Source organism: Pipistrellus kuhlii, unplaced genomic scaffold (genome assembly GCF_014108245.1).
Source record: "Pipistrellus kuhlii isolate mPipKuh1 unplaced genomic scaffold, mPipKuh1.p scaffold_m20_p_10, whole genome shotgun sequence".
Lineage (NCBI taxonomy): Eukaryota > Metazoa > Chordata > Mammalia > Chiroptera > Vespertilionidae > Pipistrellus > Pipistrellus kuhlii.
In genome coordinates, this window is record NW_023425405.1 from 15431724 (window position 1) to 15448394 (window position 16671).

Consider the following 16671-nt stretch of genomic DNA (forward strand, 5'->3'; position numbering starts at 1 on the left):
TATACTCCACCGTCAGTGTTGAGATGTATTAGCATAAGTGCCAATAGCCCAACTTCTTATTGATTTATTTTTGCTTAGGAAGGTCCCAAAGCAACGTTTGAGGTAGCATATACTCTTACCTGTTTTGTGGAAAAAAAGAGGAGGTCAAACACATTGTATTTACATGTGTTCACCACTTCCAAAATGCCTGTACAGGTAAAGAGTTCCTGCACTGTAATAGTTTATGAAACCTGGCATATTCACCAAGCCCTGGAATGGTGACTGGGTGTACGTGGCAGTGCAGACACTATGGATTTATCAGGTTGTGTTGCCAGCGGAGTCTCCCCATTTTTCAGTACCAGGGCAGCATATAAATACTCTGAAATCATTGTGACACTAGCTGATGCAGCGATCAGAGATATGTATTTTTTGGTCATTTAAATGGTGGAGGATTAGAAGAGAGAAATCCTGTGTGTCGGTTTATGTACGAGGTCACTTAGCTATTGTTTCTTGTCTCCCTACCCCTGTGCCCATCCATCAGGCCTAGGACACCTGATCTCCTGCATCCTCATTAATGGTGCCCAGTACTTCCGGCGCATCAGTGAGTCTGGCATCAAGAAAATGTGCAGGAACATTTTTGTTCTTCAGCAGAATTTGACCAACATCACCATGTCACGGGAGGCAGACCTGGACTTCGCAAGGTAAGAGAGATGATTAGGCTCAGTTTCTTGTACCAAAGCCTACGAAGTTATTTTTAAAAGTAGATTATTAGTTCTTAAAAGGTTCGTTTAGCCCAACCGGTGTGGCTCAGTGGTTGAACATCGACCATGAATCAGGAGGTCACAGTTTGATTCCCAATCAGGACACATGCCTGGGTTGTGGGCTTGATCCCCAGGTGGGACATTTAGGAAGCAGCCAATCAATGATTCTCTCTCATCATTGATTTTTTTTTTTTAATCTTTCTCTCCCTCTCCCTTCCTCTCTGAAATCAATGGGGGAAAAATATTTTAAAAAGAAAAGGTTAAACAGGTGCTTAATATTAATTAAATTTAGTGTGATCTTTTTGCAATATATACATACATAAAATAATTATGTTGTACAACTGAAACTGATATGCTATATATTAATTATATTACAATTTTTAAAAAGCAAAAATAAATAGATTTTCATCAGTCATAGAGAAAGTAATTCTATAAAATTCTATTTGAAACAGAACATCCATTAGGCAATTTATCCTAATAACATCTATATAGATAGCACCAATAGAGTCCTCGGCCTGGCCTGCAGAGATTGGGCCAAAACTGGCAGTCCAATATTCCCTAAGAGATCCCAGATTGTGAGAGGGTGCAGGCCTGGCTAAGGGGTGTCACCGGTGCACGAATCTGTGCACCAGGCCTCTAGTATATAATATAATATAAAATACAAAGAAGTTTATAAACATTACTCACAAAATTTTTATCTAGAGACTATGATATTGGGTATACTTTCTGTGTGTAGGGGAGTTTTGTACTTGCATATATCAATACATACAATTTCTCTTTTTTCAAAATTAAAACTATGTTAATGTGGCTTTATATTCATTTAACTGTATTTTTCCTTATCAGATCATTATTCTTTTTGAAAACATGATTTTCCCATATTTATTAATATTTCTTGAAAATATTACTTTTAATGCCTGAAAATATTACTTTTAATTTCATATTGTAAATGAACCATAATTTATTTATTTAATAACTTGCAAATTTGCAGACACTGGATTTTCCCTTTTTCCCCCTCTCGTTATAAACAACAGTTATTGAATGTATTTTTACATGAATCTATTTTCTCATCTCTTCTATCTCGTCCCAAAGGAAACCTGCCTCCCCTCGTTTTCCTGTAATTGAAGCTGCTGCTTTTAAACAGCGCTTCCTCTTTTCTAGTTTTGCTGATTTCAGTGTTTAATGTTTCTTTATAATGTGTCTTTTCAAATTTGCGAGTTAATTTTATTCTCTCTTTATGAGGTCTCAACACCATTTATACCTTGCTTCAGTCATCAGACCTTTGGTGTTTTAATGAAAGTTTAACCAGTTTAGAAGAGGATAGATAATGATTATGGCTTCTCAGTGCTAAGCTTATATCTAGCTGAAATATTCCACAGACTTCTTTATGGCTAAGAAATCATTTGTTTTTAATAATCCAGAGTGTTCCTGCCTCATATAGTACTTCTGTGTCTTTTTGCTTGATACTTTGATTGCCTTAGAAGTTCAAGAAAATTTGAAACAATTCTTGAGACATTTAAGGAACGATGAAGTATTATATTACCTTGACAATAATAAAGACGTATGCTAGGGGCTTTGCTTTGGAATCACATAGTCATATATCTTTGTGTTTAACCTTTCTTCTCCAATCTGTCACTGCATTTGTTCCACTGTTGTTCTGTTCTTCTGCTTCTCTATCCTCCTTTCCTGTCTTATTTTTTCCTGCATGTGTGAGTGTGTGTGTGTGTGTGTGTGTGTGTGTGTTCATTCAATTCCCTATTTTAGGCTAAATTTGGTGGAAAGCCTTTCTTGCCCAGATTAGAGAAACCAGGTGTGACTGAATGCTGCATTTATTTGGCCGCTCTATGGGGAATGATCTCATTATTGAATTAGTCTCATAATAACACTGACAAGAGGAACATAAGAACGTGGAGGCCTGAGGGAGAGAGAAACGCATTACTAATTCTCAGAGGAATCTATTTTCCTAAATCCAATCATCCTTTTTAAATGATTTTTTTTATTTAGCTAAAATAAGTAAATTAACACAGTTTTTGGCAGACAGTATGGGGCTCAAACACACACTAGAAAAAAACTGGCATTTGAATAATAGAATGCTGACTGGGCAGTATTGGAGTTGGCATTGGTGGACTGAGTGAAATAACTGAATAGCAACCAAGGAATGCCTTTCCCAGTTGGATCTGTGACTGAAGTCCAGGGAAGAGGGTATAAGCTAAAACATGGCCATGTGAAACAGGCACTGCTTGTTGTTACTCTCCACTCTTGGTGGGTTATGAAATAGGCTAGTGTAAATGTATGGCATTGGCTGATTCTGTCCTCCCCATCCTGGGTGGGTCAGAAGACATCTTACCACACTGTCAGCTCAAGGGGCCGGGACTCTTTCTGTCTGTTTCCTTGTTGCTGGTCCAGACTAAGTGCTCATCATGTGTATGGAACTAATGAACAGGTACCAAATCCAGGCTTCTTTCGGTGTTGGTGAAAGGATTGGATAACGCCAAAGTTTAGTTTTATCATTAATGCCCTGAAAGGTTAAATCAGCTGGCATGGGTTAATTTCCTTATAGGCTTTTAAGGATCCAATCATCTCCTTTGCAGTCCTTTCTTTGTAGAGTGGAAAGTGTTACAGAAAGGAGTAATGGATCCCTACTCTTCACGGGCCTTGCCCCTCATTTTCTCTTGCCCTCACACACACACACACACACACACACACACACACACACACACCTACATAGACACACTTTACACCCTTATCTTTTTTCTTTCCCGATTTCGGGAGGGTCGGTTTTGTGAAATGGGCTCCATCAATTCTACTGAACTTGAATCTATGTAAATAAATGTAACAGCAATACCAAAATAGCCAGAAATGATAGGCTGGAGCTGTGTGCCTCAGCATTCCTTGGGCAATGTCTAATCAAGCATGGACAGCAGCTGTATTTCCAGCCAATCTCTATAGGAACGTTATCTTTTAACACAGTAATTAATCACCAGTCACCATGTGTCAGAAAACTTATTTAACAAGAAGTTGCAAGATGCTTGTAGTTTTTCTCTTCCGTAGCTGTTCTGGCCAGTGGGAAAATTAACGCCCTCTCTGTAATAAAGAAATGAGGGCTCTGAGAGAATTCCATTTATGTTCATTCTTCTGCTTGGGGTGGTATGAAGTTGTCTCTTTTTATACACACCTGTGCTCTGTCTAATCTCCAATAGGAGAATAAACTTTGGGTGAGCAAAGGGTCATGTTGGCCTGTGTGATCACCAGAATTGCAGAGACCCTGTGCTCTGTGGTAATGACCTCTGCTGTGGTTCTCACCCTCTGACTCCAAGATTAATTTTCAAACTCAAAAAGAGGCTTTGTCCTAGAAAATTGCTGGGATTAACTGAAAAGTGGAAGGCTTTATCAGCGTGCTTTTTAATTCCTATCATCAGAGATCATCCCACCTCGAGCTGTCACTTCTCCAGATCTGGGTCACTGGGGACAGTCTGGCATATCTCAGGAGTCTGAGTGGGCATTGAAGGTCCCACAGTGGACCTGACAGTGTTTATGGTTTTTGAGGCCATTACTCAGAAAGAATACCCCCGAGTTTCCCTCCTAGTTCTCCTTCCCCCACTCCCATTTCCTCTTTGTGTCTGTCGCTCTTATTACAGTTGCCTCTCTTTTCTCCTTTGTCTCTCCTGTCATTTTTATTTTCTGCTTTCCTCCTTCAAGGTGTCATCTCTCTTGGATTTCTCCTTATTTTTGTTTTCCTGAAAATGGTATCTCTCATTCCTCAATCTGACAAAGGTAAAGAAATGAAAGCTAAGGTTTAGGAGTGATAAAGGGAGTTCTAATACATAGAAACAGGTACTTCCTCAACCTGGTGTTCCTGCCTTTATTCATTCATTCATTCATTCATTCATTCATTCAACAGATATTTATTGAGCATGCATCCTCTGTAAATCCTCCCCTATGGAACTTGCATTATTGTTGGGCAAGACAGACATAAATAAAATACTCTGAGTGGCCAGATTATTATGATCTCTGAATGCATAATAATCTGGCCACTCAGTGTATATCCTATACAATAAAAGGCTAATATGCAAACTGTCCCCTTGATCAGGAGTTCCAACCAAAAGGCCGGCCAGCCAATTGCCCATGTCCCCTTCCCCTGGCCAGATTGGCCAGCCCCCAACCATGCACAAATTCATACCAGTCCTCTAATATATATACCGAGTGGCCAGATTACTATGCATTCAGAAATTACAATCATCTGGCAATTCAATGTATATGTATGTCAGAAAAAGGTATATGCTATGATAAAAAGCTAGGCATGGTAAGGAGAATTGAATGCACCAGGGTATAAGTGAATCTAATCTTCAGTTTTGGAGTTTTTGTGGAATTCCTTAATAAGCTGATAGCATTTAAGAACGGAGCTAAAGGAAAAGGGAGAGTAAATCATGTGGCTCTCTCGGGGAAGAGCATTCCAGGGGCAGGAGTCTAAGAGCAAAGCCCAGAGGGAGGAGTGTGCTTGGTTTTTGAAGAGCAGCAGAAAGGCCAGTGTGGCTGAAGGGAACGAGCAAGGGGAAGAGTAGGAGGTGGGGTCAGAGGTTTAATCTAAGAGGCTGTGATCTTGAAGCCGGCTGTAATGATGTGTTGGCTTTTTACTGTGAGTGAGGCAGGAAGCTGTTAGTATTTGGAACAGAAGCCTACCCTAACCTGACTTACACTGTAAACGAATCACTCGTGCTGCTAGGTTGAAAATAGACAATTGGGAAGAGGAGGTTGCAGGCAAGGGCAGAAGCAGATGGAGCTGTTAGAAAGCGACTGCAGTAATCCAAGTGAAAGATGGTGGCGATTCCCAGCAAGATGGTAGCAGTGGCGAGGATGGCAGGTGCTCAGATGAGGATGTATTTTAAAAATACAGCTGATAGTATTTGTTGAAGGTCGCAAGAGAGCCAATGACTCCAAGGCTCTTTTTCTGAGCAACTCGCAGGATGGAGTTTTCATTTGCTGAAAGGAAAATGAGCCCAACCCTGAGTCAGAATTGGGATGGCAGGGAAGGGGTCAAGGGGCAGTTAGGAAGGGGAGATCAAAAGTTTGGGCTCGGAATGGTAAGTTTAATGTGCCTATTAGAGAACTGAATAGAGATGAAGAAGAGAACTGCATACACGAACCTAGAGCTCAGGAAAGACATCTGGATGGGAAGAGGAGCTTGGCTTATCGGTATGAAGCTGGGATTTAAGGCAATAAGACAGGGAGAGACAAGCACTCAAGAACAACTTAGAGAAGAAAGAGGAGCTGTCCAGGAACTGAGCGGCACTCCACTGTTTGGGTGTTAGGGTGCTGAAGCAGGCCCAGCGGAGAAACCTGAAGAACAGGCAGGGCTAGGAGGACCACCAGGAGAGGCTGTCCGAGAAGTCAGGTGAAGACAGTGTTTTAAGAGGAGGTGTCTTCATCTGTGTCAAATGCTGATGGTAGGTTACATCCGCTCTAGACAGAGAATTGGCCACGGACAGGCCCCACAAGAGGCCTGAAATGTTTGCATTTCCTTATCCTCACTACACAGTTTAGCTAGTGTAGAAGCAAGCTGTCCATGCATTTGGAACAGGCTTCTTCTTCCTCAGTTTCCTGGGAGGGAATGCAATGATTAGAGTGTTTCTGTTGTAAGATGCAACAAATCAGATGGGCAATTTCTCTTTTCTTGGGTGCTTACTGAGCAAGCTCTGCACTTCCCAGGATAGGAACTACCGTGCACTGTGTTTCCCGTCATAAAGCAGAGTTGTGATCCCTGCAGAACAGGGGTGGAGAACCTTTTTTTTTTTGCCAAGGGCCATTTTATTTATTTATAAAATCATTTATGGGCCATACAAAATTATCAGCTCAAAAATTAGCCTGCTATATTTGGCCAAACATTTAAATAACTCACCCCTAATGCCTTGGCAGGGCCAGACCAAATGATTTCTCAGGCCTTAATCAACCTGCGGGCCAGACATTCTCCACCCCTGCTCTAGGAGGATAAATACCTGGGCAATTTCATTTTTAATGAAGGGCAGTCTCTGCTCCCAGGTACCACACACATCCCTTTTTAGCCCCCTCCCAGCAACTCTGAGTTAGCTTTGGAGCTGGTCTATGTCTGTTCACTTAACCAGTGAAGACCTACATTGCCTACGTATAGGGCCCATACATGGGAACATTTACTCCACAGAAGCCAACAGAGACCTCTGATTGGTAGAAAAAGATCCACTTGAGACTTAAGGACCAAAGGATAAAATAAATCCCGCCTGAAATGACTCCTCTGAACACGGGTTTACTAGTATATGGAAAAATGCAATATATCATATTTAACTCAATAAGACATTGAATCAGAAAGTGAAAAGATAACCAATAGATTGGGAGAAAATAATTGCATATAAAACAACTGATGAAGAGCCTTGTATCTAGAACATATAAAAAGCTCTTACAACTCAATAATACAAAGGCGTGGGAGGTCAATTGGGAGAAAAGTAGATATATATAAAACTGTAGACAATAAATAATAATAAAAAAATAGAACAAAGGCAAATACCAAAATTAGAAAATAAGTAAAGACGCCCCAGTAACATTAAGTACAGCTGGTGCCCAGATCTTGGTTGTAATATTATTCTCAAATGAAAGATCCCAGGACTCCTGGGAGAACTAGATAATTCTAGGACTGGGACAGGAAATATACAAGATAAGCCTAGAACATCTTGCAGTAACAAAATAAGGGCATACTAAAAAAGCACACACAACACAGTGATGGGATGTGTCAAGGGCCACAGGAACCAACTGAAAGAGCTTCCAATACTCAAAGTTGGACAATTTGACCAAAAACAAAACAACAACAAAAGTAGTATTGTATTTTAACCAGAAGCATAAAAATAAATATCAATGAGTCTATACTGATATAAATTAGTGATTGAATATATTGGTGAGGAGAAAGAGACCAATCTGTGCTGAAGCATTCCAAATGAATTGTGTGGCTACTCTACCCTAAAGGAGGGGGATTCTAACTTCCCACTTCTTAAGTGGAGGATACAAAGAGTACTTCCAAAGAATACTTGTGGATTGGGGGAAAGTAACTTTATAGTAGAGGAATCTGAAAAATAGTAGTTGAGTCAGGTGGTCAAAGTCAACGTGAACAAGCATAAATCATGCTGACAGATGTACCATTGATACAGGGGGATGAAAATGACACTTTACCTCTATGATCTTGTTCCCCCAAACCCATAACTCTTGTTTAATCATAAGGAAAAACTATCAGGCATATATTCATGGAAGAGGACCCTATTTAATACCTGACCAATACACCTCAAAACTTCAAGGTCATAAAAAACAACAAGGAAATTCTGTCCTGGCTGGTGTGGCTCAGTTGGTTGGAGTGTCATCCTATGCACCAAAGGTCACCAGTTCGATTCCCAGTCAGGGCACATTTGGAGGGCATATGGGAGGGAAGCAACCATTGGATATCTCTGTCTCTCTCTCTGTCTCTCTCTCTCTCTCTCTCTCTCTCTCTCTCTCTCTCTCTGTCCCCTCCCCTGTCTCCCTCCCTTTTTTCTCCTCTACCTTCTTCTTTCTCTAAAGCAATAAAAACATGTTTTTAAAAAACAAGGAAAGTCTGAGAAGCTATCATAGCCAAATAGGGGCCTGAGAAGACAGGGCAACTACATGTAATGTGGTAATTGGATGGGCTCATGGACCTGAGAGAGGACATTAGGTAAAAACTAAGAAAATGTGAATAAACTGTGAACTTTAGTAAATAACAATGTATCAATATTGGTTCATTCATTTCAATAGATTTACCATACTGATATAAGATGTTGATAATAAGAAAATGGAGTGTAAGTTATCTGGGAAATCTCTGCACTGCCTTTTCAATTTTTCTGTAAATGTAAAACTCTTGGATGGGGGAAAAATTTGTTAGTTAAAAAAAATAGGCATAGGATTTGAATAGACATCTCTCCTAAGGAGGTACATAGATGGCCAATATGCACATGAAAAGATGCTCACCATCATTCACTTTTAAGGAAATGCAAATCAGAACCACAGTGAGATACTACATCACACCTACGAGGGTTACTCTAATCAAAATGACAAGTGTTGGAGAGGATGTGGAGAAACTGGAACCCTCGTAAATTGTTGGCAGGAGTATAAATGGTACAGCTGCTTTCAAACACAATTTGTCAGTTCCCCATCTACTGGAAGCACTGGTAGATGTGAGCTTTCTAAGGCAAAGACTACTCATTTATATAGTCCCTGAGCATAGAGCAGTACCTGACATTCAATAAATACCCCTGGGTGATAAAGTTAAGGTGTTTGAACTTCATACTGTCAGTGGCTAAAGGCTTCTAAGTGGAAAGTGAGGTGGTCAAATTTGTATTCCATGTGGGAAATGGATATGAGGCCAATAAACCTGGAGGACTTGCATACCCATTGGAAGGTGACTGTTAAGCCAGAAGTGTGTGGGGTTTGAAGAGGTCCGAGCTAGTGAGGATGGAGGAGAGACTTGAGAAGTATGAAGGAGCTGAAGTTGTCAGGATTTAGAGAGTGATTGAATAGTAAGAGTAATCTACTGGCTGACATGGGTGTCTAGCTGGGTCACCATCAAATCAGATGAGCCTGCAGGAGGAGGGATGGGTAGATTCAATGAAGCAGGATCATCAGTGGACATGAGTCTGAGGTGCCTGTGGGATTTCCAAGTGAGACTTCCCATACGCAAGTGCATGTGTAGGCTGGAAGCTTTGGGGAGAGGCATGCGCTGAGCAAACAGACATGGGGAGTCATCAGCATAGAGTTGTCCCTTATGCCATTAGAGGAAGCAAACACTGTGGGTGCAGAACAACCCCCGGGGAACACCAGCATGTCCAGGGAGGGGCATGTGGAGGAAGAGGAACCCCTAAAGAGGATACGGAAGGAATGTTTTCAAGTGCAAAGCCAGCCTGGAAACACAACATATCACTTGGTACCCTGCTTTGTCCTTAACCTTGATCTCTGGAGGGCTGAGAATGTTTAATCGTGCCCCAGGAACTGTTTGGTAGGTTTCTTCCTGTAAACCTATTGCACCAAGTCATTAGTTTGGTTTTCTGCAGGAAAGGGTTATAGGTTTCCTGCCTGGAGTGACCAGGGTGGTGTGATCAGGGATTAGTAGTGACATGCTGCCATCTGCTGGGCACACCCCAGTCATCCAGACAAATGAGTACCTTGGTCTAAATCTCCAAATGGTGCTGCGTGAGGTAGGCTTCAGAGGTGACTTGGCTGACAACATGAAATGCCTTTACCTGTTCCTAAAATTTTCTCTGTCTACCTTGCTAGGAGAGCAATTTTGTTACAAAAAAAAATTCAAAATATTTTCACATCTTTTTCTCTGTTTGTTCCCCCAACACCCACCCACTAACACACACACACACACACACACACACACACACGCACATGCACGCACACGCACGCACACGCACGCACACGCACACAACTTTATTCTGCCATTAGTGTAGGTGTCTTTTCAGTTCGGGGGTAACTTTTTCCTGTTTTAGACTTTACCTGTAATACTCAAGATTTTTGACCATGTTGATTTGTAATTAATTTTATAAGATATTAATCTTATATCCAAATTCTTTTCATGAAAATGCTCCCCAAAATTCTGTTCTACCTCTTTGAATGTAATGGTAATCCAGAGTTCACCCTGACTTTCCTAGGGGCTGGAGTAAATGGAGAAATGTGATGGGTTAAATAGCTTTTGCTGCCTGTAGGAGGACATGTGCCAGTTAATAAAATGTAATAGTAAACCAAGAATTGATATGGCTTGATCTCTGAGAAAAATATTCAAGATCTTTGTGTAAGTAGATTTAAACATTACATCTCCCTAACTAAACCTTCCTTAGGCTTTGCTGTCCTGTTTCTGACCATTCGACTTTCTTCTGATCTCTTTTTCTGTGTTTATTGCACATAGAGTAGGTTCTATAGATTCCAACAATTGATCTAAATTGGTTGTTTAATTAGGGCTCTTTGAAGTTAGGTGAGTATGCCTGCTGGTCTGCATATCCCCCAGAAAGCACCCCAAAACAATGAGTACTTATAATGCTCTCAAAAGATATCTTCAGTATTGGTGTTTGATTTCTCATAAACATATCTCAGGTGTGAGGCTTTGATTCAGTAAGATTCCTTTTGATTATGCTCAATTAATGTTGCCGTACGTTGTCCATATATACTTTAGGGAATGTTGACAGACAGTGTCTTCTCTTTGGAGCGATATGCTGCAATTGGAATGACTCAGAGATTAGCATAGATGACACATGTTATTATTCCCAATAAGGATCCCCTGGGACGGAAATCAGAAGTGACTTGTCCAAAAGCTCTCATCAAATTGTGCTCTCTGTGTACCCTGCACTGACCCTGTAGTTGTCACCATCAGGAAATTAAATTACCTCACCCAGGGAGGCCATTTTCTGCCAGGAAAGGATTGCATTGTACTGAAAAGATGTTCAACTTGTTCTGCGACTAAAGCCCAAGGATGATCATTTACTGACTCCATTAGAATTCTCACTGCAAAGCTTGATGCTGGAAGCTGACCTTTCCTGAGCTCTAAATAGAGTATAATGTTTAATTTTGATACTTATAAGCAGGAAACAGGCCCAGTTGTTACAGCTGTTAAAGTAGAGCTACAGCCCTTCGCCAACATGTCCAGGCCAGACTTCCTCCCCAGCATCTCTTGTTGCATCTTATACAGGAAGCCCTCCCTCCACGCCACCTTCTGCTTTCTTAACACCTTTGCAGTTTCAAAGAAAACAAACCAGAGTCTGATGGGAGGCCAGAGGACCACCATGAACTCAGTAGTCAGCTCCCAGCCGCAGTCCCAGCTTTCACAAGAAGTCAGGATTCAAAGTCAGCTCACTCCCACCCCAAAGGTTGTGCATGGTCTTCACTGTATAAAATCAGGGCTGTCGTCTTGTAAATACTGGGTCTTTATTTTGCTTTGTTGAATTAAAATATGATTTCATCTTTCAATTAGGCTCTTAGTCTCAAACATTTTTTCCTTGTATTTTTCTGATTATATGTCTTTCCCCCACCTCATCCCCACCCCCAACCCCGATTTCTGTTGCGCTCTGGCCTCTGCAGTTCTGATTAGCTTTCATTAGCAGTTTTACAGTAGAGAGCTCTGTAGACCCCACCCATGGGGGAAAGTGTTCTTGATACTGCTTGTATGTTTTCTGCCCAAACCTCAAAACAACTGTCCTGAAGCAATAACGTGAGGCCCAGCTTCACTCTCTAGGACCCATCCTGCAAATGAGACCCAGCATGTGATCGCATCCTTGGTGAGCTCTGTCCTTAACCCCAAGTGCACACCGTCAACTCTCACAGGACCAAACAGGTTAACCATCGTTCTCAAAGGCTAACAGGCGTCTTCAAACTACGGCCCGCGGGCCACATGCGGCCCGCAGAGAAGTCTGATCCGGCCCGCCAGGTTTTTTGGGCAGTGAGCGCAGCCGAGGTGTTACAGTAGGAATTAGTAGTTCATATAGTCCGGCCCTCCAGCTCTCTGAGGGACCGTGATCTGGCCCCCACTTTAAAAAGTTTGAGGACCCCTGGGCTAGAGGGTCTGAGAATTTCCTAAAGAACTTGTTTTAAGTGGAATTCTTTGACTCCATCCCTAAATTTTGGATTTAGAAGATTGAGGTGGGGCCTGGCACCTGCACTGTATTTAATGTGTGCCCAGGGCTGCAGGGTACCCCAATGCGGTAGTTCTTACACACTCCTGGGGAAATACTGACCTAACCTTGGGTTCTTAAGACATACAACATTTAGGCCATTTTTCTCTCAGCTTCTTCTGGTCCTTTATTCCCCATTTCTCTTTTTTTTCTCCTCTCAAGGACAGTGAAGATAATTATAACATGAAAGGCCTGTCCTGGATTAAGTTGAATCCTCATTAAACTATCCCTCAGGGCAGGCACCTTGAGTCAGGTTGTGTTCTTGGAAATTTAGGGGAGAACTAACTGTTTCATTTATTAATGGTTGGCCAGCAAACAAATTCAACCCATGAATGCACACACATGGACATGTCTCTTCAACTCTCTTGGCTGAAGTTTCCTCGTCAACAAAATAAAGGGTTTGGTCAGACGATTAAGTGCAGGGCCTCAGACAGACATGACTTGCCCCGAGTGCCATGATGTAGGGCCAGAGATGGGGTTCACCTTGGCCTCCCCACCCCCCACTCTCAAAAGAGCCGTCATGGAAGAGGTTTTCACAAAGAAGATTAACTTCAACTCAGTTCCATGAAGAGACTGGAAAGATTTCTGAGAAACAAGGTACATCAGAGGCACTTGAGGATTTGGTGCCTGTGTGTGGATGAGGAGAGAAGTGATAGAGGCCTGTTTCTTTTCAGAGTCACCATCAGGGCTGGAGCTTTTGCTCACCACATGTCCTGGAGGGCCAGGCAGAGCTGGCTACTGCTTCTGCATGACCTAGAAAGGTCTTCTAAGGCTCTGAACAGTAATTCAAAAAATAAACATGTAGGCGCTCAAAAATGTAAATGTCACATCTACAGCAGCTCCGCAGCTCCTTTGTAGTGCTGCAATTTTCCGGCTGATGGAAAGGTTTTATTCAGATCGGCGTTTCCCTCTGTCCTCGAGGCACTCTTAATCTCTGTGCCCTAACCTTTAAGGATATAGGCTGCGGCTGCCGCTGTAATAATTTCCATTGCCTGGCATCTGCATGCTTAAGTTCCTCCGAAGAACTGCACACCTTCCACTTTCTCAGTTGGAGATGCAGTCAAACGAGGAAGAAAACTAGTGGGGGTAGGAGAGACCAGCTCCTGATTGACCCTCACACACACCCCCACCCCCTTACCCAGGACGGAGCAAGGATGGATCAATGGCCTGGACTTTGCTGCATGGCATTCTCCTCCAGGCAAATCTCCCACGAGATGCTGATTAAACATGTTGGGGTGCTGGGGGCAGAGGAGGGAGGGGGGGGATGTTGGGGATTTTTCATTGCCAGAGCATTTTATTGACAACATTAAAGGCTTCGTGATACATTCGACCAGAAATTAATTACAGCCCGGCTCCCCGTTTCTCCCTTAGGTGACAGTCTTCTCTCGGTGTGTGCCGCTGTGAAAATAATAATAGGCTTGAAATGTTTGTGAAAAACATAAAGTAATTACTTGCTGTGATAAATCAGTCATTTGATGTCTCGGCTTCTCCCATTCCATGTACGTGGCAGCTGGTCTGCTTCTTTTGTTAACTTTAATTATATAGCATGGGAGAACGTACATTTTTCCGTTTTCAGAAATTTTGCTTTTTTTATTTTTTTTATTTCTTGGTTTCCTAGTTCTCCAGGGATGAAAGCACTGAAATGATAATGACACATCACTAACGTTTGAACAAGGGAAGCATATGTCTGCCAGGAAGCTGACTGCCTTAGTTACATTTTGCAGCTAGTGGCCACCAGCTATTTGCCCGTGCTTTTAATGAGCCTTAAATATTTACTGTTTGTGGTGCGGAGGGCATTCGGAGGCTCCTTCTCACCTATGGCGCATGTTCAAATGGTGGGCCCTGAAGCCAAAGAGCCTCTAATAGCTCTTTTCCCTTTTTTAACACACACACACACACACACACAGACACACACACACACACACACACTTTTCCTGGAAAACCTACAGCTCCTTTCTTGGTGTCTCTCTCTATCCACAGGGCCTATGCAGATCTACTTGGGTAATACTGACTTCACTCACCTGTAAAATGAGGGAGAAATGTCCTTTTGGAAACTATCTGAAAAGGGGTCCTCACCCAGGCAGACACAATGGCCAGGACTCTGTCCCCACCAGCATGTCATACTGTCCCGCAGGAGCCTATGCTTGGTACTAAGGCTGGCTCACCCCTAAAAATAGGAGCTACATGTTTGCATTTGCTTTTAATGCAGATCACTTATGGGGATATTAAGGTTTTCTGCTCCATCTAATCTGTCCTGTCCATTCCTGATCAGCGAAACATTATTAGTCCTAACTTAAAAGGTTTGCTTAATCTCCTCGATCAGTGGTCGGCAAAATCATTAAGTCAACAGAGCGGCAAACCGAGGCTCGAGAGCTGCAGTTTGCCAACCACTGTCCTAGATCAAGCTCTCTCTCTCTTAGAACAATAAGTTTCTTTTTAACTTTCTGATATTCATCTTTTTTTGAACTATTGGTTATATTTAGAACCCAATGGAAGAAGAGTAAGAATTGGTTATGGATAATTCTTCTGTAGAAAGTCATACTCGTCAGACTCTGCTGTTTCACCACCATGATAATTGGGGTTCCTGGTACTTATCTCTTGAGACTAGAGGATCCAATCCATCATTAAAGATACCACCGCATTCAATATAGTTTAGGCATTACATACATTTCATTATATTCTGTCTTAATAATTGATGACTCAATATGATATCTCAGTATAAGCTAAGTACTTACAATATTTTATTATTTTATTATTGTTGATATCATTACTAATAACTACTGTGTGTTGAGTACCTATTTCGTGTAAGGCACTCTATTTACGTGATTTATACACATCTCATTTAATCCTTATAATGACCTCGCATGTATTAGCATTTTCATTTTACAAATGGGAAAATTGAGACTCTGAAAGATTAAGTAACCCAAGTCCAGCACAACTAGTAAATGACAGCACAGTGATTCAAAGCCAGCTCTATCTGCATTTTCGCTGCTGTGCTACACAGCTCATTTCACTGTAATGTATTAGCATTTCAAGAAGATACACCAGGGCCCAAATGACTTTATAGACTCTATTAAATGGCGATGATTGGGGTGTTCCAAGTTGAAAGGGCTTAAACGAGGGGTGACAATGTTTTATCCTCCCTGGGAGCAATTGAAAGTTGTTGTCTTGTAGGCTTGCAGGGAGAAACAGAGGAGACCAAGGAAGATTAGGAGAAAGGATTTGAGCACAGCACCTAAGGCCTGGCCAGAAATGATCACGGGCATCATTGGGCCCAACAGAGTCAGGAACGGATGAGGATCTCTGAGAAACCTGCCGTGGCAGCAGCATTAGGTGTCCAGGTCAGGGAGGAACATGGGCCAGACAGCACAGGGAGAGTTGGACCACTACTACGTGCAAGCCTCCATTACCAAAGTATCAGTACACACGATATATACAGTGATTGATGAAATTGTCCTCAATGGCTTTTAAGAAGCTACTATGCCTTCCTACATGAATTTAAAGTGTTTCAGAAAGGCTCTAGCTGGTTTGGCTCAGTGGATAGAGCGTTGGCTGGCGGACTGAAGGATCCTGGGTTTGATGCCAGTCAAAGGCACATGCCCAGGTTGTGGGCTCGATCCCCAATAGGGGGCATGCAGGGGGCAACTGATCAATGATTCTCATCATTGATGTTTCTATCTCCCTCTCCCTTCCTCTCTGAAATCAATAAAAATATGTAAAATAAATAAATAAAAAATTAAGAGTTCAGAAAGGAAGGGAAAGCAATAAACCATATATTTTTGTCTTATCAATAAAAAATCTAGCTATTTTATTTTATTATTATTTTTAATTATTATTGATTTTTTACAGAGAGGAAGGGAGAGAGGGATAGAGAGCCAGAAACGTCGATGAGAGAGAAACATCGACCAGCTGCCTCTTGCACACCCCCCACCGGGGATGTGCCCGCAACCAACGCACATGCCCCTGACCAGAATGGAACCTGGGACCCCTCAGTCCGCAGACCGACGCTCTACCACTGAGCCAAACCGGTTTCGGCGAAAACCTAGCTATCTTAAAAGACAAATAAAAGCAGTGATATACAAGTATGATTGACATTTGTCATTTTTTGACCAACTAATTTCTAAATATCTTTGTGTTTAGGGAATTCCTCACAATATGGCCTTAAAGGGAGACACAGTCCACCTTCCATCATAAAAACACCAAGTCCAGGCTGGCTGACTATAGAGACGTAACCTACGTTGGGC

General features: G+C 42.0%; 1 protein-coding gene and 1 long non-coding RNA gene across 3 annotated transcripts in view; one reads left to right on the top strand and one right to left on the bottom strand.

The window, feature by feature from the left end:
- EXOC4 (exocyst complex component 4) overlaps positions 1-16671 on the top strand; it is a 674653-nt gene that overhangs the window by 623874 nt on the left and 34108 nt on the right. For both annotated transcript variants that reach the window (XM_036427305.2, XM_036427297.2), the window contains one exon: positions 521-680. In XM_036427305.2, the coding sequence (XP_036283198.1) occupies positions 521-680 (160 nt within the window). The remainder of the gene's footprint in view (positions 1-520; positions 681-16671) is intronic.
- LOC118712986 lies at positions 6567-15394 on the bottom strand. The gene is made up of 3 exons (XR_004986198.1): positions 15383-15394; positions 12776-12779; positions 6567-6712 (listed from the first exon to the last, which is right to left on the bottom strand). It is a non-coding gene; the product is annotated as an uncharacterized LOC118712986 (long non-coding RNA).